At 39.2% G+C, this 23,620-nt stretch overlaps 1 protein-coding gene and 1 pseudogene across 3 annotated transcripts; both read right to left on the reverse strand.

Annotated features, from left to right (window-relative positions):
• Positions 1-1,454: 1,454 nt before the first annotated feature.
• On the reverse strand, positions 1,455-12,282 carry LOC147501437 (type IV inositol polyphosphate 5-phosphatase 11-like; annotated as a pseudogene). The gene is made up of 8 exons (XR_015220873.1): positions 12,151-12,282; positions 11,552-11,839; positions 11,234-11,313; positions 10,992-11,105; positions 9,299-9,549; positions 7,520-7,589; positions 1,969-1,985; positions 1,455-1,866 (listed from the first exon to the last, which is right to left on the reverse strand). The product of XR_015220873.1 is annotated as a type IV inositol polyphosphate 5-phosphatase 11-like (transcript).
• Positions 12,283-13,648: 1,366 nt separating this feature from the next.
• On the reverse strand, positions 13,649-22,743 carry LOC147501438 (BTB/POZ domain-containing protein At3g50780-like). Of its 2 annotated transcripts, XM_086606496.1 has the most exons (3): positions 21,020-22,743; positions 20,700-20,821; positions 13,649-14,902 (listed from the first exon to the last, which is right to left on the reverse strand). In XM_086606496.1, exons 2-3 carry the CDS (start codon positions 20,730-20,732, stop codon positions 13,940-13,942), a joined length of 996 nt encoding a protein of 331 aa, XP_086462622.1. In that variant the 5' UTR covers positions 20,733-20,821; positions 21,020-22,743; the 3' UTR covers positions 13,649-13,939. The 2 variants fall into 2 exon arrangements, with proteins under 2 accessions (XP_086462622.1, XP_086462621.1); XM_086606495.1 differs by lacking the exon at positions 20,700-20,821.
• Positions 22,744-23,620: the final 877 nt, after the last annotated feature.

Raw genomic sequence — 23,620 nt, forward strand, 5'->3', positions numbered from 1 at the left:
CAATAAATCACTTAGTTAACTCAATCTTCTTCTTCTCCAAAGTTCACGTCAACACACATGAACCACCCACTGCCCCCCGGCATCAACCAAATCGGTTTTCATCTGGTGGTGACACTAACAGCGACAAAGGTTCCCCGAAAGATCGTCGGAATCTTAATTTTTAATGTTTTTACATATAAAAAATTGACAAATATTTTGCTATTAAATTCACAAATGATATTTTGCTACTTGTAATTGAATTGGTTCAATCTGGTGGTTTCATCAGTTTCCTTGTTCATGGAATAAAAACGTAGATGAGAAGTTGGTATAATGGAGTTAGTGCAAAATCAAAATTGCCGCCACTTTTGGAAATTATACTCCAATGATTATATTCCTTTGAGAACATTGACCCTACTAATTGTTAGTTAATTCAATTCAATTCAACCAAAATCTATTTCCATGAATTAAACTTGTTAAGCTTAATGAGTCAAAACTTAGCTTGTTGTGTGTGTTAGTATTTTGTTCAATTTTGTTTGTTTTTCAGTTAACTATATATTTATGGTGCTTGTTCAATTTCGTTTTGATGTCCAGTCCACCATTTTGCTAATTGTGCTGATTTGTTTTACCGGTGAGATTGTGAGAACTAATGAGAAATAGAAGAGGGAGGAAAGAAGAAATATTCCCTTATCTAAGGTTGATGGTTATTGAAGCATTGCCCAGTCAGTGACTCAGTAGTTGTTGTCTGTGCGTGGGCTAGGACTTGGGATGGTCCTACTCCCCTAAAGAGGTAGGTCGCTGGGCAATCCTCTTATGTGTTCGATCAAAACATGATAATAGGCGTAAGGGTTGGTGTAAAAAACAAGGACTGTAGGAGATTAAATAGGCTTTCCAACCTCATTTATCTTGCAGTCTTGCTCACGTAATAACGACTCATGAAAACGAAATATAGGCAGATTCAAAAAGACAAAAAACAAAGAGTTTCATACAACTCCGTTTTTACGGTTGATGGGTATGACCTGTACTAAAGCATGGTCCCGCCTATTGGTTGTAGAAGGTACCAACTACATACCCAAAGAGTGATAAACGATGGGACACATCATTTTGATGAGCCAAAAATCAAATCAAAACCTTTAATGATAAGTTGATAGTGAAACTGTCAATTTTGGTCCTTGCAGCTGCTGTAGAGCGGTACTTAAGAAGTTCTTAATAGGACAAATTTGATGAATAGTTACATCTTAATCATAGATAGAGGAATTCCAGTGAATGACAGAATGAGTAATCAGCAACACGTTGGTGTGACACCCGTGTAACCCCACCTGATATGTTTGCTGGCAGCCTGATGCCCTGATAAGATCTTCAGACGGACACCTAACATATACGGAGAAGTGGTTGACTAGTTATAGAGTAACCTGAAGTTATAGCCAGGCCAACTCCCTTGCTTTGTGTTTTTAGTTGGAATAGTGATTTCATTCAACTTGCAAAATCTTCCGTATGTCATTTGACTGGACATCGGAAGTAAATAGATCATTTATTTATACATGGCAGACAACTGTTGGTAATTGATACATTTAATACAAAAACTGTTGTCCTATAGTACTGATTACAAGAACTGTTGTACTATAGTACTAACAGAAAACAAATAAAGAAGAATGACCTGGTTCAAAATCAATGGTTACAATGGTACAACTAGGATTAGGAACTCATATATCTACATACTGAGTGCTGGTTATTCTAGTCTGTAAGCTTTAGGGAAAGAAGTGCTTTCACTGGTTTGTGATCAGAACTATGAATATGATCAAGTGATTCATAGGAATGTAAGGTTGCATCGACGTCCCCAGACTTTTCGATCTTGAACAAAATTCGATCAGTCCATGATGGTACTCGTACCTGGAAAGCAATTATGGGAAAGAAAAACTAAGTATATACCGCTATGGACGTGTAACCAAACAAATCGAAAGAATGAGGAAACATGAGTATATATATATATACCTTGTGACTGGTGTCGTAGTTGTTGGGGATTACACCAATACCAATCGGTTCCCCCACTACACAGATAACTTGTATGAACACACTTCAACTCCAGATGAATCTCAAATATCACAAACTACCTATACTAACATGCTTAACTCGCTAAACAACTATTAACAAAGAGATAATAATGTAAAGCAAGAAAAAGCAACAAACCACAACACAAAGATTTACCGTGGTTTTAATGATGCCTACTTCCACAAAAGCGGTTCTTAATAAAATGGGAAGGAAGATTACAATCTCTCCTTTACTCTCACCTTACTAGATCACTCTTATCTCTTTACTGGGGTTGTATCTCGTAAAGGTTCTCTCTGCTTTTAGTCCGGATTCCAATCCTTCCGACTTGTTTGGTTCTCGTTAGGTTAGGTTTTCCAAAACCTTGATTTTTGGTTTTATCTCCAAAACCAAATTCGCGAATCCGTAGCAAGGGCCCACGAAAATATGCCTCGAGCGCTGGCCTTACACTCTGGCTGTGAGTCGCTACCGAAGCTTTGCCCGACATCGAAGGAGGGCGGCGCCACTTTGACTGGCTGGTCATATTTATCGAGCTCGGCGAAGTTTCTATCGAGCTTGCGGGCTCGACTTGTCGTCTGCGAATTTGCGGAATTTGTCGACTCCGGTTTCTCTCCTCATGTGAGGGATAACTCAACAATCTCCCCTCGGAAGCGGTGAGGGGGCTACCTCCATGCAATTGCCAAATCAGCAGAGGAGTGTGCCGCCATTAGGCAATAAGACAACAACATCAAACTTACCTTTCGGTAAGACTTTGGTCATCATATCCGACCCGTTCTTGTCGGTATGGATCTTCTCGATACACAAATGCTTGTCTTCAAGTACTTCTCTAATCCAATGATAACGCACGCGTGTATGTGCTTGGACCTAGAATGAAAACTTCGGATTCTTGCTCAAGTGGATGGCGCCTCGACCGGTCACATAGAACTACAAACTGTTTTTCGCTTTTAGCCCTAGTTAGGTCGAAGAACCTCTTCATCCATAGCAACTCTTTTGCAACACTTTCGGTGGGAACGCAATGTACTTTCGGCCAGAAGTGGAGAGGCAACACACTTTTGCAACTTAGATTGCCAAGAAACCGCCTCCCCGCAAAAGTAACCGGATAACCGGAGGTGGACTTCATCGAAGTCAACATCACCGCCATGTCTCCGTCGATTGTAGCGCTTCAAGTAGGGCTTACTTCCACCAAAGCACAAACATGATTTGGAAGTGCCTTTGAGATATCTCAATATCCACTTAACACCTTCCCAATGTTCTTTACCGATTTGATGTAAATCGCTTACCACCCTAACGGGCGTAAAAGCAATGTCCGGTCTAGTACACACCATGGCATACATCAAACGCCATCGCGGATGCATAAGGAATCTTTTCCATCCGACTCGCTTTCATGCTCACCCTTAGGACACATCTCTTTGGTCATGCGAATCGGCCACCAAGCCGGATAACCGGGCTTCATTGATCCATGTTGAATCTCTTCAACACCTTCTCAATGTAGCTTTCTTGAAAGCCACAACTTTCCACTCTTTTCGTCACGAAAGTGATCCGCATCCCAAGTATCGCTTTGTTTTGACCCAAATCCTTCATCTCAAAGGACTTACTCAAGTCTTTCTTCAACTTGGATATCTTGTTGATGTTTGGGCCAACTATCAACATATCATCCACATACAAGAATAAGACAAATGAAATCTCCATCCGGAAATCTCTGAACAAACGCGACAATGATCGAAGCGGACTTCTTGTATCCTTGCTTCACCATAAAGGAGTCAAACTTTATGTACCATCGTCTCGGTGCTTGCTTCAACCCATACAAGCTCTTTATCGGCTTGCATACTAGGTGCTCCTTGCTTTGACCTCAAACCCCTCGGGCCGGGTCCATGTAGACATCTTCTTCAAGGTCTCCATGAAGAAAAGCCTGTCTTAACATCTAGCTGCTCAACCTCTAGGTTCATACTTGCGGCCATACCCAATAATACCACCCGGATAGAAGTCATCTTCACTACAGGAGAGAAAATCCATCAAAGTCAATCCCTTTCCTTTGACCGAATCCCTTCACAACCAAGGCGAGCTTTGTGCCTTGGGTGAGGATTGTTCTCCTCATGCTTGACTTTGTATATCCACTTATTCTTGAGAACTTTTCTCCCTGTGGGTTTCTCAACTAACTCATAAGTGTGATTCTTATGCAAAGAATCCATCTCGTCATGCATGGCCTTCAACCACTTTTCTTTGTCTGTACCTTCAAGTGCCTCTTGATAGTACATAGGTTCTCCACCATCCGATAGTAGCACGTACGTATGTGGTGGATACCTGGTTGAAGCTAGTCTCTCTCTGTCAGACCTCCTTGCCCCATCTGGCGGTGCCCTCGAGGGAGGATACACTTCTTGCTCACGGTGGTGGTTCATGCATCTCATCTGCATCTTCTATACCAATAGGTTCTATCCCATCATGAAAGCGATAGGATTTCATCATGAGCTTCAAACTCATGGTTCTTCGTGATTCTCAATGCCTTCTCGTGACGTTCCACGGTAGGAACTCCGGGTTTCAATCAACAAGATCATTGGTGAAAGCTTACGCTTTCACCCTCCCTCAAAGTCTGCTATGGTTTGGTCTTCTAAGAACACAACATCTCGACTTCGGATTACCTTCTTGTTAATCGGATCATAGAGTTTGTAACCAAACTTTTCATCTCCATAACCCGAAAAATGCACCGCTTGGCTTTGTCATCAAGCTTGGATCTCTCATCCTTCTGGAATATGCACAAATGCCCCGCACCCAAATACCTCAAGTATCCATAATCAACATCTCTGCGACCATACTCTCTCCGGATAATCACTATTCGTAGGCTTTCTTTGGTGACAGTTGATCACATGCTGCCGGCCATGCGCATTGCTTCTACCCAAGAGCTTTAGGTAGCTTAGAGGTGAGATAGCATGCATCTTATCCCTCTACAATGGTACGGTTCATTCTCTCGCTATTCCATTCCATTTGCGGTGTCTTGGGAACGGTCCGCTCATGACTTAATCCCATGACTCGCAATACTCTTCAAATGGCCCAATGTACTCACCCCATTATCCGGCGAATACACTTCAACAACTTCCCGGTCTCTCTTTCCACCATCTTGTGGAATTTCTCAAACACGCCAAGTACTTCATCCTTGGTCTTGGACTATAGACCCATATCTTTCTTGACGATCATCAATGAATGTCAAAGAAGCCTCCCCCGGTGGGACTTCACTCTCATAGGACCACATAAGTCGTATTGCACTAGCTCAAGGACATGTCCTTTCGTGAGACGGGAATCTTTGGAAAGACACCTGTGTTGCTTTCCTACCAAACAAAGTGAAAGTACATGTATTTAAATGTGTACCTTTGATGTCCGGCATGGCCTTTTGCTTAGCAAGAACTTCCATCCCTTTTATGCCCATGTGACACGCCTCTTTGTGCTACAGTCCGGATGAAGCTTCGGGCTTCGCGCGTTATTCGCTTTTACACAAACTAGCGTGTTTTGTAAAGAAAGCAAGTTTTCTTTCCTTCGCCGCTACAATGGAACCCTCCGGGTCGGGTTCCATACCCGTTACTAAACGAGTTTACAAAGCCATCGTCATCTAATTTCCCGGCCGAAATTAGGCTTAATCAGATGTATGGGAACATGTCTTACATCCTCGAGTGTCAAGGTGTAGCCGACATGGTTTCTACATGAACATCTCCAATGCCTATAATCTTGACTCTCTTTATTTACCCATCCTCACTTCACCATATTCACCACGGTGTAGGTAGTGAAGAATCCCCGCGGCGATTGTGACGTGATAGGATGCTCCTTATCTATCACCCACTCAGATCCCGACATGAGGTACTAAGGCAAAGACACACCACACCGACCTAATTCCCACTCAGGTCGCCGACTAGTGCGGTAGTATCTCCGCTTTGTGTTTCCGTTTCTCGCACCATGTCTTCATGTACACGGTTATTCTTCTCATCCCTCTTCGGTGTGACTCATATCAAAAGTGGCCTTTGGTGGCACAATAGTAACATTGCCTCTCCGCCTTAGGAGTTCTAGCTTCACCCCTAGATTTACTTCGTCATCACCTCTAGAGCGAGATGGTTTTCGCCGACCTCTCCCCGTTTCTCTGTGAAAAGGACCTCCGAGTTAGAAGAGTCGCTTCTTGCACTCCTTCTAGTCTCCTCATTCAACAAAGGCGTGGTAGCCATCTCCATGGTAACAATTCCATCCTTGGGTCGCTCCATGTAGAGAAACCGCTAATGTCTCCCAACTTTCGGGAAGAGAGCCTAATAGAAACAAAGCCTCAACTTCGTCTCCCAAATTGATCTTCATCAAATGCATCGATTGATGATATTCTCAGACTTCATTAAGATGCTCGGACATCAAGAACCTTCTTGGTACCGCGGTGCGCAAACTTCTTAACGACTAGCACTTTGTTTCCACCGACTTCCTCTCATAAAGGTCTTCGAAGTTTCTTCCATAGATCAAGCGTAGTCTCTTGGGCCACATGGTGAAAGACAACGCCGATATCCATCCATTGTCGAATGTACCCAATAGCTTTTCTCAAGCTTTTTCCATTGACCTCATCGGCCTTTTCTTTTCGGTTTTACTCCCCATTCTCAATGGGAAGTGCCAAGTCCTCTGTAAAGATAGCAAGTCTTCCATCTTGGCTTTCCGGATGGTGTAGTTCTTCCTATTCGGACTCATCATAACGAAAGTGTTCACGGAATGGTCCATCTCTACAAGTTATTTAACCTCAAATCTTTCTCCGGGGAATTTTCAAACACCCCGACCAAGATTCGGATAACACCCTAAAGCTATTCTAACCAAGGCTCGATACCACTTGTTGGGGATTACACCAATACCAATCGGTTCCCCACTACACGATAACTTGTATGAACACACTTCAACTCCGGATGAATCTCAAATATCACAAACTACCTATACTAACATGCCCAACTCGCTAAACAACTATTAACAACAGATAATAATGTAAAGCAAAGTAAAAGCAACAAACCACAACCAAAGATTTACCGTGGTTCGCCAATGATGATGCCTACTTCCACAAGAGCCGGTTCTTAATAAAATGGGAAGGAAGATTACAATCTCTCCTTTCTGATCTCACCTTTACTAGATCACTTTATCTCTTTCTGTGGTTGTATCTCAAAAAGGTTCTCTCTCTTTTAGTCCGGATTCCAATCCTTGACTTGTTTGGTTCTGTTAGGTTAGGTTTTCCAAAACCTTGATTTTTGGTTTTATCTCCAAAACCAAAATCTTGTAGCAAGGGCCCACGAAAATATGCTGGCGCCTGGCGCTGCTTCACTCTGGCGCCGAGTCGCTGAAGGCCCTGACATGAACCGGCTGGCGCTTCCACTTTGGTGCGGTAAGCCTTATGTTATATTCTTGGAGCTCAAATCGCTTTGCATGTTCGATGCGATGCGAATTTGCCCGTTTCGCTTCGGCTCCGGTTTCTCTCCTCATGTGAGGGATAACTCCAACGATGAGTTACTACTTCCAACATTATACTTATTTTGAATTTTAAATTTCTTCGCAGTATCCATCAAATATCGTCCCTTTCAAATAGTAGGAGTTGATCTTTCTTGGTGAGTTCCGGTTGTCACAAACAAGGCCCAAAATTTTGATATCGGTTAATATATCGGTGTAAAAAACCGAGATATATCGGATATCTCGGTTTTTGGTGACCGGTCAAAGTTTCTAAAATATCGATATTTCACCGATATATCTTGGATATCTCGATATATCTCGGATATATGGATATTTTAAATTTCAATATTAAGTTATTAACAATTGGTCAAAAAATCAACTGATATATATTGATTATCTCGGAAATATCGATTATATCGGCGATATAAACTTTCATATCGGAAATTCCGATATATCTCGGGAAAAAAAGGATTCAATATTCGGTGGATATATATCGGAAATATCGATATCGGTGTACTAATTTACCGAGATATATCGACGAGATATCGGATATCTCGGCGATATTTTGGGCCATGGTCACAAGGGAAACAGTTAATTAGTTATATGCATTTGTGTTTACAGAAAATTGGGTATAGTTACACATACGCAAATTTTTTATGTTCAGAGGAAATAGCAAACTTTTTTTTTGTTTTTCCTCCATAAAAACTGAAATTTGACATCCATCTCAAATTTGAGGGCTAACTTTACAATTTTGACCTCTTTTATTAGTCCCAACTAAAGAAAGCCAACTACCAAAAAAAAACTACTTAACTAAATCGTTACTAAAAAGTAGTAGGTTAATCAAAAAATAACTAAAATTCATCCAAAAATCTACAAATTTCCAATTAAAAGTGAGATGAATTTTAGAGAGACCAAAACAATGTGGAAAACATCAACTTCAAAAGCGGAAAAATGTATGTTGATTACAACTAATTTCAATCTGCCTTAACAATTTAAAATGCATCTCCTCGATAATTTTGAATATCATCTTTAAGCTTTGTTTGATGTAATTCAAATTGTGAAATTGTGAAAGGACAAATGAGTTTTTTTTATAAGACAATTGTATTATTTGATTGCAGTACATCTTGGAGCAATACACACGCACCCTTGCCTGATGAGTGGCCTCGATTGACACACACACACCACCCGAGACATTAGATTTTTGATATTTATTTGTGGAAGAAATTGGCGATTTACAAATGAAAGGGTAAAAAAGGAAAAATAAGAAGTTTTAAAAACAGTTAATACACCCAAAAAGTGACATGTTGTTAAAATTGGAGTAGAATCAAAAGATAATATTGGTCTTTCTCTAGACAAAAAAGACACTAAAGAAAGTGTCTAGAGCCCAATTTCTAGTCACTAGAATTCGAAGTTAGCCATCAGAGGAAAATGTACTTTTACCATTTTCATTTTCTGCCAACTAGCATATCTTAACATCCATTTACCATCCGAGGCAAATGTACTCGTTTATAAACTCGAAACCAAGAAGAAAGAATTAGGTAGCAGAAGTGTGCATACGATGAAGCTGTTCAGGGGAGGCCCTGAGGTTGTGGGGGCCCAAGACAAACTCCACATGTGGGGCCTTTATATGTCAAAATTAATCAATTGATTTTGTAAAATTTGCGTGAAAGATGAGTCCAATTACGGGCATTGTAGTGTAACACATTCAGGAAACCAATTGGCTAAGAGTACTGCATGATTGAAATGAGCACAAATACTATTAGTAGAGTTAGTAGTGTCTTTTTTGGTAGGACGGGGCCCAAATTTAGTGTAATAATTTGGGAGTCCCAGACGGTCACCTGTGCTCAGGGCCGCCCTCACATATCATTATGTATATGTAACTATGAAACAATGAGCTTACCTTATGAAGGTCTCTTTTGATCAAATTTCTGACCGGAAAAGTGTCCATTCCTTGTATTCTGTAGTTGAGATCTCCTAACCATACTGTAATTTGAGAAGGTCTTGCATAAGGGTTCGGATTATTGGAGAACAGCGAGTGTGAAATGTGCCGCAATTGAGCATTCCTTTCTTCCACATGACGTGCATGAGCTGCCAATAAAATGTATTATGTTTCTAATATTCTCTGTAAAAGGTATATGGAAATGCAATCTCTTATCATAGTCCTAGACTCAATAGTCTGGATATGAATTGTATATAGTAATTATAGAATTGAAACAACCAGTTTCTGAGAGCCAACTTAAATACAATCCCATAGTCCTTCCATTGTTTCATCTTTTTCATTGAATACTTCATATCTGGGTGGAACTGGATTTGCATACCGATCCGCTCAGGTTTGAACCCAACAGTAAGAGCAATGCGGCATGCCGAACAAAATGAAGCCTATTAATTAACTACTTTTGTCTTGTATTGGACAAACATTGTCACTATCATAGCAGCTTGATTGCTCGAGTTTAATTAGATGGATATGATGACTGAGTGTAGGTACTACTTCTTTGCACAAAACATGGGCTAAAGTAGACAAAAAATGCTGATAAATATAGTCATTATGGCAACCAGAAACAGAATTAGGCAATGGCAGGCCTCATTAAAAGAATGTCTGGAAAGAAATGTATTCCAATATAAACCTTGACTAACAAAGTTTTAGCAGAGACGGGGCCAGGAATGACAACTCTTGTGTGTGTGTGTTACGAAAAAAAAAAGACCTTTGTAGATTCAAACATTTTTACAACAGTTTAACAACAACAAAATTCTGGGGTGGCAGTATCCATTCTTGTGTCTGGGATTCAAAGTTTGTTAAAGCACAACAGCAACAACAACAACAAGAAGCCAAGTGATTCTTGTTCCGGGCACTACTGTTGGGATTGACAGGTTGACTACCATGGTGTATGCTTGTTAGTGGCGGAGCCAGGATTTTTTTTAGGGTGGGCAAAATAATAGACAAAAAAACGATTCATTAAAAGAAAAAGACTCAAAATTCCTTACACCAAAAACTTGTAAAAAAGACGAACTTACAAAAATCAAGAAAACAAATTTAGAAAAATCTATTTCCAAAGAGATGAACAAAAATAATTAAAAAAAGAACTATGTCCCATTTAAGTTGAAGATTTAAGGATTATGATTTGAGATATAGGGTGTACCATTTGAGAATTTAGAATGTAGGAAAGAAGTGCAAATAAGGGAAGAAGATGAACTTGTTGCAAGACTGCAAGAGGAAGGGGTTTTTCGAAAAAAGAAACTGTCCGAAGAAGGTATTTCTTCTTTCTTTTTACTATGAAAAAATGATAACGCACACTCTTCAGTTATACATTTGGGGTAGCAAAGTTTTACACCATATATATTTATTTTTTTAAAAAAAATCTAATCATCATTATACTACTGTTTTTTTCCTGCCAAAGTTCAGGCTCCACGCCCTTGGCTCCGCCACTGCGTTGTTTTGTTTCGAGTGATATCTTTTTCTTTACTGATAATTTATTACATGCATGAAAGTAAAATTAATGTACTAAATAACATATTAGAAGTTTAGAACTAACCTGACAGATGACAACATATGAACACCAAACGGATTCCTTTGAAACTAATGCTGATTGCAACAGCTCCCTTCTTTCGCCTAATAAGTCCTCCCAATCCTCCAGTTGAGTACTTGTCTATTTTTTTATTTATTTTTTCAATCAGATCAAAGATGAATAAAGAGGTTTGAAAAAAAATAAAAATTAGAGAAGCAAATGGTACTTATTTACCTCAAAATTTGGAGCAGAAATGTAACCGTACTCACCTTTGTTGATCAAGGGATCAAAGTTCTTTGGTCCAAAGACAAATAACTGTAGAGATTGCATGATTGATTCCCCTAGGAGGCTGCCCGATTTCAGAAAGAAAAAGAAAAACAAACATTAGAAACAATCACGTACAATCCGCAAATCAGGAAGGCAGTCAAGATTGCTGACAATTCAATAAACTTTCTTCTTAAATTAAACTGAACGTATAATATCAGCATTTTAACAGAGAGACTTATATTCTTCTTTTGTTTTTTTTTTTTTTTTTTTTCATTTTGCTTGATTGGTCTGTGTGTGTGTTTCATATAAGGGTGGAGTACCTGTGTGTTTCAACTAGAACTTCCTGCAATAGCTGAGCAATGTTGCATCTCGGAACTTCTTGCAAACCGATGACGAGTAAATCATACTTCTGTTCATCACCGACAAGCTGTGCTAAATCCCGAGACGAAACCTTGCCATTCATGTTCCAAGTCACTATGCAAACACGAAGTACTGAATTCGCTGAAAACTTGCCAGGCTTCTCCACCTCAATCGTTTTTATACCCTCATGAGTTGCATCATCGGTAGTCATGCTGCTAACCACTCTTTGCTCCGATTTATATTTTGTCCTGCAAAGTCATATTCCATTCCAGTTCAGAAAAGGGTTTCTGCCTCTATGCTACAACTTATATATTACTTTTGACACTGACAATGACGGTGATTAGGATGATGAAGACGGTAATTAAAAACCGATAGTGAGGGGAAATATTGCCAGTGCAACCATGAAATACAAAACTACAGCTAGGTCTTGAGCAACAGCACATTCTTGTGTGATTTACAACTATCAAAGAAAACGCTGTGATTGATAGTGCATATGATAACTTCTTTGAACAAGATCATAGACTTGAAAAGAAGCCAAGAAAGAAATGACAAATGATACCTATTACAACAATGAAATATATTGAAGTTTTTCATTATGTTTGTTTGTAACTTTCAAGCTGCAGCAGCTATTTGTCTTTGCAGATGAAGATTGATGTTTTTGGAAAAAGGCAAACTCTTGAGAAAGAAAGATATACTTGTAGATTTTGGAGGGTTTGATTCCTTAAGTAGGGAAACCTTTTGCTGATAAAGACATCATATGAAAAGTCAACCTGTTTGAAAATCTCTTTCCCTCTCCCATGTGTTAGGTTGGGCTATTGACTAACTGCTACATAGATGTTCAAGCCAATTTGGAAATGACTCCTTAGTCTCCTTTTTATTGCTAGCCGCTCTTCCTCTAAATAACTGAAGTAGAATGATATATCTCATCCACTATTCCCACTAATTGGAGCTTAATTCATATAATTTGTGGTTATAGATTAATTTTTGTAAAGCTAACCAAAGATATATCCCTGAAAGACACAAACTCTTTTATAGAAAGACCTTTCCGCATATCCTTGGATGACACAAAACGAAAAATGACTTTTCTCTATATTGACATTTAACTTCCAATAATGTGATATGTCCATCCTTACAATGAAAGATCAATGTCAAAACTCCAATGTTTTATCCATATGAGAACTTTGTAAACCCAAAATTATTGCCTCTAATGCCAACATCACATATCCAAACAAACTTCTCCTTTTCCTATTGAAGCTTTGAATATCAAATGACAGAATGGAACACCACAAAAGTGTTTCCTGTGGTTACAAGTGTCGCGTCGAAAAGGGAAAAGACAAAACTATCAAAGGTTTGCCTCCTCTTCTTGACAAGTTATTCTGGAATTCTGGAATTTTCAAGAAGGTTTGGTGTTTAAATGATTTCGTGTTAATTCAGTAATTAAATTTTTTTTTGTCATTCTTTCACACACAGATCTGACATTGGAAAAATATTGTGAAAAGTTGCTATCAAACATGTGGTAGATTGATTATATGGTTGTGTTCAAACTTCAAACTACGTTGACATACACCCTTCATGCACGATGTTTTGAATATGGATAACAGTCTACTTCAACAAGTCAAAAAACTTAGCACGATCAATGACAAGATACGCAAGACCATTCCAGAAAAACAGATGTGTACAATACTACTTTCCATGATCGACTCCATGAGCAAGTAGTGAATAGTTTTCCAGAATCTTCATTAACTTACCATCTTTAAGTTGAATCAGTGGCATTATTAATTCACCAACTTTCAGTAATACTGGCTTCTCCGAGAATCAAATAGCTGTCTTCATATTGTTAATCTTACTTTTACTAGCTTCTCAGGTTTTAGTTGGTTAATTGTTTCAGATGATTTGATTTGCAGGCTATGCTCAACAGTAGACATGTCAAGAAAATATGTAAAATACACGGGTTCTGTGCTTGAGAGTTATTTTTTTATCCTGATTGTATGCTTCGACTTCGACAAGGTAATCAAGAAAATAAATAGTAAGGTTTTGGGTCTAAGAAGATACACAGATTTCCTCAAGCAACCAGTAACGCAATTTTTTTTAACCTTTTATGCACAAAAACAGTAGAAGGCTTGAAGCATAAAAGATGACTTCATTGCACATTAGTCATTTACTTCCAAACATAGCAATCACAACATAAAAACTGGAAATGCTACAACCTATCCTTTTTTCTTCCCCTTATAGCCCAAGGAATATCCTAATAACTCAAGGAAATGCTTATGAGTTATACAACATAGCAGTACCTCTCATCCCACTGTGTCAGTAATAACAAGAATATACTGTCTTTCGGAGAACTGGAACTAGCTAGCCGTCATGCTGTCCGACTGGAGAAGACTTCCCTGCTGCTCTACATGAGGCCTGACAAAAGTTCTCCTCCACCAAACTTCAAATGCTCTTTGAAGATTTGGACAGTTGTCACCTGCCTTCAAGAACTTGCCAAGCCATTCAAGCAGAATACTCTGTTGCTCTTCCAGTGGAAGTGTCAGTATTGTCCGACCAATTCCTTCCTCCACAACCTTTCGATCAAATGATCTGCAACTGTGTTGTAACCAATAGTAGTCATCGATTAATGGCTGTAACCATGTTTCTAACAACAATTGTCGAGTGTCCTTAGATGGAAGTATTTCCCCTCTTCCAATCCCAACAAAGAACCTTGCAGTTATGCAGCTCACAAGGTGGCGAGACACAGTTGGCAGCTTTGGGTGTAAGCTTGCCAGCTCATTCTGGTTAGCCCACATTACTGCAAACTCGTCTGCAGCCTGTCTGTCAGCCAAAATGTCTAGCAACCAGAGGAGGTTATCTGCTTCAAGAGCTATCTGCTTCGCAACAGGACCTCTGCTGTCCATTGATTGATCAATAAACCCAGGTTGCGAAGCTGATTTGAATAGAATCAACAGTGAACCCAAACAGCATTTGCAAGAGTTATATATACTTCCATTGAGAACATCAGCAGAGCTTCCATCACCGAGAGGACTGTTGTTCTCCCTTAAGAGCCTTAATACCAAGGATTTCATCTCTCTCCGTCCTCGCTCTTCATTGCTCTTGAGAACCAGCTCCATTATGTTGGCAAGTGTGTCGTTCAGGGGATACGATATTTCAGAAGTTATTCGTTTTAATACCGGAGTGACTCCAGTATTATCACTCCTTACCCGTAGGACGGACGAGACCACCTTTTCTTCTTCCTCTTCACCAACCCATGGAACTGCTTCCAAGTATTCCAGACATGACTCAATGCATCTCTGGAAGCCAAGTAATTCAGAGATCTGCAGATCATTTTATTCACAAATGGATTAAAAGAATTTTCATATGATTTCAAATTTCTATTGCTAAACAATAAAAACTATTCCTTCAAGAAAGATCACTCGACACTACAATCAAAAGAAACAGAAGAGACCCATTTATTTGCCTGAGAAAGTTATTAAGCTCTAATCTGTATATCTGAGTGTTCTCATTTTTCCGAACGGGAAGTGAACTTGTATAAAGGTTGTAACTGTGTCACACAAGAGTCTAAAAATACTCGAGCACTACCAAGAGCTGACAATTTCTTTCTTCCAAATCATGTAATTTGATAACAAATATATTACTGGGCTTGAGAAGATGGCCTTTCTTGGTTTGTTTTTAGTTATTATATTTTTTTCCCTTTTCATTAAGAAAGTGCAACTCAAATGGTTAGCAAACTATGAAGCAACTAGCAGAGTAACCCTCTCATCTTCCAATTTCTAGTTTCACACTCAATCAACATACCCTAAGCCCTAATGATCCACGAGTAACAAATTCTGAACCCCAGAATGCCTAGCCTATTCCAATCAACACAACTGAAATTGATCTGTGCATGAGCAGTTAAATGGATTTCATATTAAAACGAACAATCATCAACCCACAATTCTTAATTCTCAGTTAGAACACCAACACAGAGAGCGGAGGACTACAGAAACTAACAAATCACAACCACTAAATAGAGGAACTTTATCAAGTATACTTCCTTGGAAGAGTGCCACCATCACTCAATCATGAACCCATGAATAAATCAAAAGTGTGGTAAGAACTATGTGCAGTATTCATGTAGTAGTAGCACACTTTACACCATTGCCTACTGTTTAGGGTTGGGATTGAAGGACTCCATATAATTTTTTTAAGAGACAACAAAAATCCCAGAGTGTATCCATTGCTTTATTAGATCGTGCCCATTCTCTCAATCATATGCTTTTAAAAAAGGTAGAAAGTGAACACATTCAAATCACTGAATGTATGCCATGTACACTTTCAGATTCAGTGTGTGCCCACGCCATTACCTGCTACGATCTTGTAAGTTAATGATGCTTTGATATGTGTGCGGAAAGTCGAAGCTATCCAAATTCTTTTAGTTACTATTTGCATCATTAATAGTTTTAGAATTACTACTGTATGAAAATATAGTGTAGCATTGTTAATAATTCTTTTGTTACTATAACAATAACTCAGTTATATACTTATATCCATCAATACTTGCAATTTGAGTAAGTATCTTGACCAAATTCATATGTTACTGCCTCGAATTGGAAATTATGTACTACTATTTTGTCGGACATGAAAAAGTTCTTAATTCTGGGAAAATGTTTCCGTCCAATAAAGAAACTAAGAAACACTATAGTAATGCTCAAACGTTTGTCAATGCCGAGGCTTGAAAGGGTCACAGAGGATTAGACTACTTAACTTTCAACAAAAAAATGGTATAGACACAAGAAAAGATGGTATAGACACATGCACTTACGTAGATATCAAACTAATAGAAGACAACAAGTGAATATAACAAAAAGTAGAAAACACTCATATGTAAACTTTCTAGAGAGATAATGCATTAACTAAGTGTTGTGAATAATTAACTGCGGAAACAACGTTACCCACACCAAACGGATCAATCCTACACAAAGATTGATCTTTCTCAATAGACAAGACTTCAACACCCTCCAAGCAATATCCCAACACTTCTCAATATCAAATAACAAGCATATGAAATAAAACAATCAATGTAAAAAAAGAAGAACAAACCACAAGACGAGATATATCGTGGTTCGGCAATTTGCCTACATCCACACTTCGCGAAGTTCCAAGCTTTAATAGATGTCGGGAGTAACAGTTACAAGTCTCTCTCAATTCACTCACAAAGAATGAACACTCAACTCACAAAGAATTGTTCTCTTGTAATCACTCTCTTTCTTGGTTTTGGAAAAGTTAGGTTTTCCAAAAACCGATTTTGTTTTTATACCAAAACCAAAAATCGCGGGTTTCGTGAAGCGAGGCCCATAAAAGACTGAGCGCTGGCGCCGCCTCTACTTAAAGCCATTAAAAGCCATGGCTGCTGGCGCTGGCGAGCTGGGCGCTAAAACATCGGAGTAGTGGAAGTCGCCAGCCACTCTGGCTGGCGCTCCGACCGCGGAGAAACGTAATTTTCTCTACATTCTCCACCTCGGTGAGGTTTTAACACATAAAACCAAGCCCGAACACATCCAAAGAAGATCACATCCAAGAGGGAACACCTCCAAGAAGGAAGACTCGAAATAACCGCCTCGGGCGGGCTATGCCCACTGAGGGCTCTTTTCAAACATGTAGGATTTGGAGCAAGTCCAAACGGTGTTGGAACTTAACTCCGGTGACAACTTTCGCCAAGATATCGCAGGGGGTTGTCATGGGTGTCTACTTTCTCAAGTGCTACATCACCATCCTCAATGACATCCCAGATAAAGTGATATCGGACATCAATATGCTTGGTCCGACCATGATGAACTTGGTTCTTCGCCAAATGAATAGCACTCTCGATTATCACAATACCACCGTAACACCGATTACGCTTTCAATACCCAAATCATCTAGAAGACCTCGAAGCCATAGTGCCTCTTTTTTGCCTCGCCCGCCATATATACTCTGCCTCAAGAAGTAGATAGAGAAATCAGAAGCTGTAGCATAGACCTCCAACTAACCGGTGCACCATGCATCATAAACACATAACCGGAGTCGATCGTCGTCTATCTAGATCACCGCGATAATCGGAATCCACAAAACCCATCGACATAACAAGTGCCTCCACCATAAGCTAATCCCACATCCAAAGTACCCTTCAAGTACCTTAGTACCCATTTCATCGCCTCCCAATGTCGCTTCCTGTGATTTGCCATATACTCGCCACAACACTAAGCTGCGGAAATGTCCCGGGCGTGTGCACACCATAGCATACATCAAACTACCACCGGACTTGCATAAGGAACATTAGCCATATGCTTTTGTTCCTCCACCGAACTAGGAGAGAACTTAGTCGAAAAGCCTAAAATGCCCAGCCTAAAGGAGTAGAAACCGACTTTGCATTCTCCATACCAAATCGAGAAATTACTTTCGAATGTATTTTTCCGAGATACAACTATCCGCCGCTTCTTCCTATCTCTGTCAATCTCCAAGATCTTCTTGGCTCCACCTAAGTCTTTCATCTCAAACTCGAGCTAAGTTGAGATTTCAACTTGTCTATCTCCACCATGCTTTTGGAAGAATAAGCATGTCATCCACATAAAGCGGGGAGATAGATGAAGTCATTACCACGAAGCCTTCTAAAGTAGACACCGTCACCATACTTTTACTTGGTGTACTCATCATTGCATCATGAATGTGTCAAAAGTCATTGTACCATTGCGGACCGTAATGTCTTTACCTTCCTATCGTGCGATTCTCAACCCTTGCGCCTCCACTTCTTAAATGTCTCAAACACTTCATCTTCGATTTCATCATATACACCCACATAGCGAGTATGATCATCAATGAATGAGACATAATAATAAGCGGTTACCTCCCTGGAAGCCACCCCGGAGGTCCCCAAACATCTCAGTATGCACATAATCAAGGATGCACGTTGTCGGGTGCTTGCTTGACTTGAACTTGACTCTGATCTGCTTCCCATAGACGCAATGCTCCGCGTAACCCCATACCGAAAGCTGGCTTCTTCAAGTTCTTCAAGAACCCTCGCTTGCATAACTCGGACAAACCATTTTCACTTTCATATGCCCTAAACGATATGCTACATCTTAGTGCACTCGGAATCATTACTACATGCACCCATCGCTACATCGCTTATCACCGTACTACCAATCGAGTATACAAGGTTCCATATTTTTGACCCTTCATAACAACCAAGAGCTATGAACAATATTTAGGACTCCACCTTCGCCCACAAACTTGTGGCCTTTGGAATCCAAGGTACCAAGAGAAATAAGACTTTCTTTTAGCTCGGGGAACATGTCTCACATCGGTTAGAGTCCTCACTACACCATCATACATCTTGACCGTGATAGTTCCAATTCCTACCGCCTTACAAGCAACGCCATTACCCATTAAAATGTAACCGCCATCAATGCTCTCATAAGAAGTAAACCACTTTCTATTCGGGCACATATGATAGGAACATCCAGGAATCAAGAATCCACCTTCGATTCGTATAGTCTTGTGTGGACACACGAGATGAACTCATCCTCTTCAGAGTCTCAAGCATAATTTGCCTCAAATTTTGCCTTACCTTTCTTCGACCATCTCTTGTTCTCTTTTTCTTGGTGAGGACAATTGATTCAAGCAGTAATGTCCTTTTCATTGCAATCAGAAGACCGCACATGTTTTAAAGGCTTCTTTGACTTGGACCTGGGAATTATCATTACTTGAATAATTCTCGTTCGCATTTAATTTCCTCTTGCCACTAGCCCCGACTTGCATCAATGCTATTCTCTACACGTCTTCTTCATCAACTCATAAGAAAGAAGTGCACTCAACTTCATCAAGATCGACGACTTCACGTTCATGAATGTAGTCATTAGATGCTCATAACTTTCTCGGGCAAGGAGAATATCAAACATGCCTTTGATCCTCATCATCCATCTTCATACCAACATTCAAATAATCCGCTAGACGCCGACGGAACTCACTAACGTGGTTTGCAGATCGTTGAACCATCGACCATCATCATGTACCGATAAAGACGCTTCTTAAGGTACATCTTGTTAAATCATGCTCTTTTTGTCATATACATAGACTCTAGTTTGAGCCAAATACCTAGCAATGTATTTTCTCCCATCACACTATACATGACCTCATTAGCAAGACATAACCGGATTGATGAACAAGCTCAAGATCGAACTCTTCCCAATCATCATCATTGCTCATACTTTCGCGCCTTTAGATTTAATCCCCTTCAAGGCCTTCAGGCAAACCTTGTTGGATAAGGATGTCCTTTACTTGGACTTGCCAAATCCCAAAGTTATTCTTCCCATTAAACTTCTACTTCAAACCTTGGTTTGACATCTTGGGGAGCCATCTTTCAAGTTACACACAATAACCCAAAAGAAACAATTTCACCTCTAATTTAATCGAACACCTTGTCTACACAAATTTTTTAAGATTAAACTCAAAATCCCAGTCGTATACCACGCCTCGATACCAATTGTTGTGAATAATTAAGCTGCGAAACAACGTTATTTCCATTACGCCCAAACGGATCAATCCTACACAAAGATTGATCTTTCTCAATAACAAGACTTCAACACCCTCCAAGCAATATCCCAACACCACTCAATATCAAATAACAAGCATATGAAATAAAACAATCAATGTAAAGAAGAACAAACCAAAAGCCGAGATATATCGTGGTTCTAAGAATTTGCCTACATCCACATGCGAAGTTCCAAGCTTTAATAGATGTCCGGAGTAACAGATTACAAGTCTCTCTCAATTCACTCACAAAGAATGAACACTCAAACTCACAAAGAATTGTTCTCTTGTAATCACTCTCTTTCTTGGTTTTGGAAAAGTTAGGTTTTCAAAAACCGATTTTGTTTTTATACCAAAACCAAAAATCGTGATTCTTGTAGGCCCGCAAAAAGACTGAAAAAGGCTACTGTTAAAGCCATGAGCGATGGCGGCGCTTTCTTTGAGCTGGCGCTTAAACATCTGGAGTAGTGAAGCGAAGTCGCGCTTCTCTGGCGCTGGTGGCCTCGACCCGGAGAAACGCAATTTTTCTACACTAAGTAACCATGGTGTATCCATAATAGGAACCTTTAAAAGCAATTGGATATAGCTATGCTGCATGTGCTTCTCCAAACGGTGCTAATTTGTGTGGGACAGTTATTGAACACCAACACCCCCTTCCCCCCTACACCTTCAGGAAAACTCATATTCTGTCATATAATTTGAAAAAAAAAAAAACTATATTGAGATGGTTACAAGATGAACTTTTTTCTTGATAATTGAATCAACATTGATCAGTTGCAGTTAAAAAATTGTAGTATACATACCACAAAGTCCTATTATAATTTTTCCCTATCAAGTATGAATGGAAACAACAACGGCAGAATTATAATGAAGGTATAAAATACCTTGAGGACACGGAGTACCCTAGGAACACTCTGCTTAATCAGCCTCTGCTTCATTTCTTTGCAATACATCAATCCTACAGTGTCAAGATAAATTTCCACGTCTTCACAATCACCAATTTGAAGGCAGGACAACGGAGGCTCTTGCTGAGATAGCTTATTGGCGAAAAAACTGCTATTTTCAATAAGCACAGTCCTGTGAACACTCATCTTCACAGAAAATCCTTGCTTCCCAGTAAGAAAAAGCTTTAAATCACTGGTTCCAGGATCACCAAACACAATCGAGACCTTCTGCCGTGTACTATCATTGTTTGGCTTTGGCGTTCTCTCGCTACCACAGATGGACTAACACTAGAAGTATCTGAGCTTAAATTTTTTGATCATCAGAAACTAATCTTGACCTCGACGAATTAGGAGCTAGTTTTTCTCTCATTTTGGGAATTCTGCTTCTTTTGCATAGATATTTTTGGAGGTGGGGATGAAGATCTAGACTTGTTTGGGAGATTTTGAGCTTTGAGTGCCTTTTGAAACATGACGGGCGAAGGACAGCACCAAAATCCTTCTGGTGTTACAGCAATTGGAACATTTCTGATCTTTGTATGACCTTGATCTACTCTTGAAACTTTAGTTTCAGCCATAAATACAAAAGTGCCGATGATTCGCAAACTAGATCATTCACCAAATCACTTAAACAACATCAAGAACCATGATCAATTTTCCAAAATTTTCTCAATTCATGAATTGGTTTCCTTGGAAAGTCACAGAACTTCAAAGTGCTGCCAGAAAATCATCAAGTGCATAACAAAGAACCCCTAAAGCTCAACAGTCAACACTGATTACTCTTTCTCTACAAACAATTGCAAACTACATACCAAAACATAGTTTACACTTCACCATCCACTACAATTCAAGTCCATTACCCAAAAAGTGAATATCAACCAAAAGATCCAAACTTTGAGTCAAATGGGCATCTCAGAAAACCTCATAAATAGCATTCTTACCCAAAAAAACAGTGATACTAGAACTCCAAAAGGACTTTCAACAAACTACCAATTACAACAAACTAGAAACAAGAATTTCCACTTGTACAACAACTTCAACTACAAAATGGTGTTTCTTAAATAATAAAAAAACACACTTACCAAGCTATACCATAACTAGCATTTGCTTCAAAATCTCTTAAGCCCCTTCTCTTTAAATTTACCAAATGAGTGTCTTTATAATGATTGTATCAAACTTGGATGTTAAGCATCAAGGAAACCAAATATAGAAACGTTCAGAGAGAGAGATGATTGAGTGTTGTTAAGTGAGTTTTGAAGTCTAGTGAAGTTAGAGAACCAAGGAGGGAGGGAGAGAGAGAGTGTGAGTAAAGGGTGTTGCTTTATTACCAGCTTGGAATGTTTGTTTGCTTTTTTATTATGGAGTGTGATGAGCTGAGCATCACTGCAAATATTCTTTTATGATCATCATCCTCAACCATCACTGTTCAAATTACCACGCTTGTATTCTTTTTCATCTTTATGGTTTCTAGTGTGATTCTTCTTCTTGGCTGCTTTTTCAGTACCGTTGGAAGGTTTTCTATAAAAAAAAAAAAAAAAAAAAAAAAATCTATCAGTGTCAGTGTGTCACGAGATGACTCTTTGAAAATTGGGACTAATCTACAGACTACAGGAGAATCTACGTAGATAATTTACTCGACTTATTTCACATGTCACTGTGTCAGAATCAGTGTTGATTGTTCGTGGTGTTCCTGATAAGTTATTTCGCACTATAGATTGGACAATTGAAAAGTTGATTTTTTGGGATGATATAGTGTAATCCACCGAGGAATTTTCCAGTGATTCTAGTTGATGTGTCACCCCACCACAAGTTGTTATTAAATCACGATAAATTCTTTCGTACAAATATAACACCATACAAAGATATTTTCTGTTTGCTTTATAAATAGAGTGGGTCGTTTACTTTGTGGGTGGTTTCTTTTTTTGATAATTTATATTGACATGAATATATGCTCTTGTCTGGTATAGACGTAGAGTGACTTCTTACGGTTGTGGTCTTCTAGAACATCGGCCAAGGTTGGTTTGACAATACATTACAGTTCGAATTTCAAAGTTCAAACAAATGATATGGTAAGATCGTGAGACACAAATTATTGGGTGGTCCTTAAGATAAGTGTACTGTGTATTTTAAGGGTAGGGACACAGCAATGGAGAATCACAAGAGTACTATTTTGCAATAGTAGAAGGATAACATAATCTTGGCACAAGAACAAATAAAACTTGATATGTTGGGTAGCTTTGGTTACTTTTTGACTTTGCTTTGCATCATTGTTCCCTATGGAATGGGGCAAGTCTCTCAATAATGGAGCTTAAAATGATTCTTTCAGGACAAAGTGAAGAACATTACTTAGAAAGAAAGATAAAGTGTAAAAGGAAAAGCAGATAACCTCTGTTCCAGAGTGGAAGTGTCTCTCAATTCTGTCTCAGTGTCTCCTAGTCGGCTAGTATAATTTTGATCATTGAACATGGACTTTAATTTAACGGGCCAGAACGTACCAAAAACTGAAAAGACCCGGCCCAACCAAGCCCAAATTGCATGAAGAAT

This window comes from Coptis chinensis, chromosome 4, assembly GCF_015680905.1.
Source record: "Coptis chinensis isolate HL-2020 chromosome 4, ASM1568090v1, whole genome shotgun sequence".
Classification (NCBI taxonomy): domain Eukaryota; kingdom Viridiplantae; phylum Streptophyta; class Magnoliopsida; order Ranunculales; family Ranunculaceae; genus Coptis; species Coptis chinensis.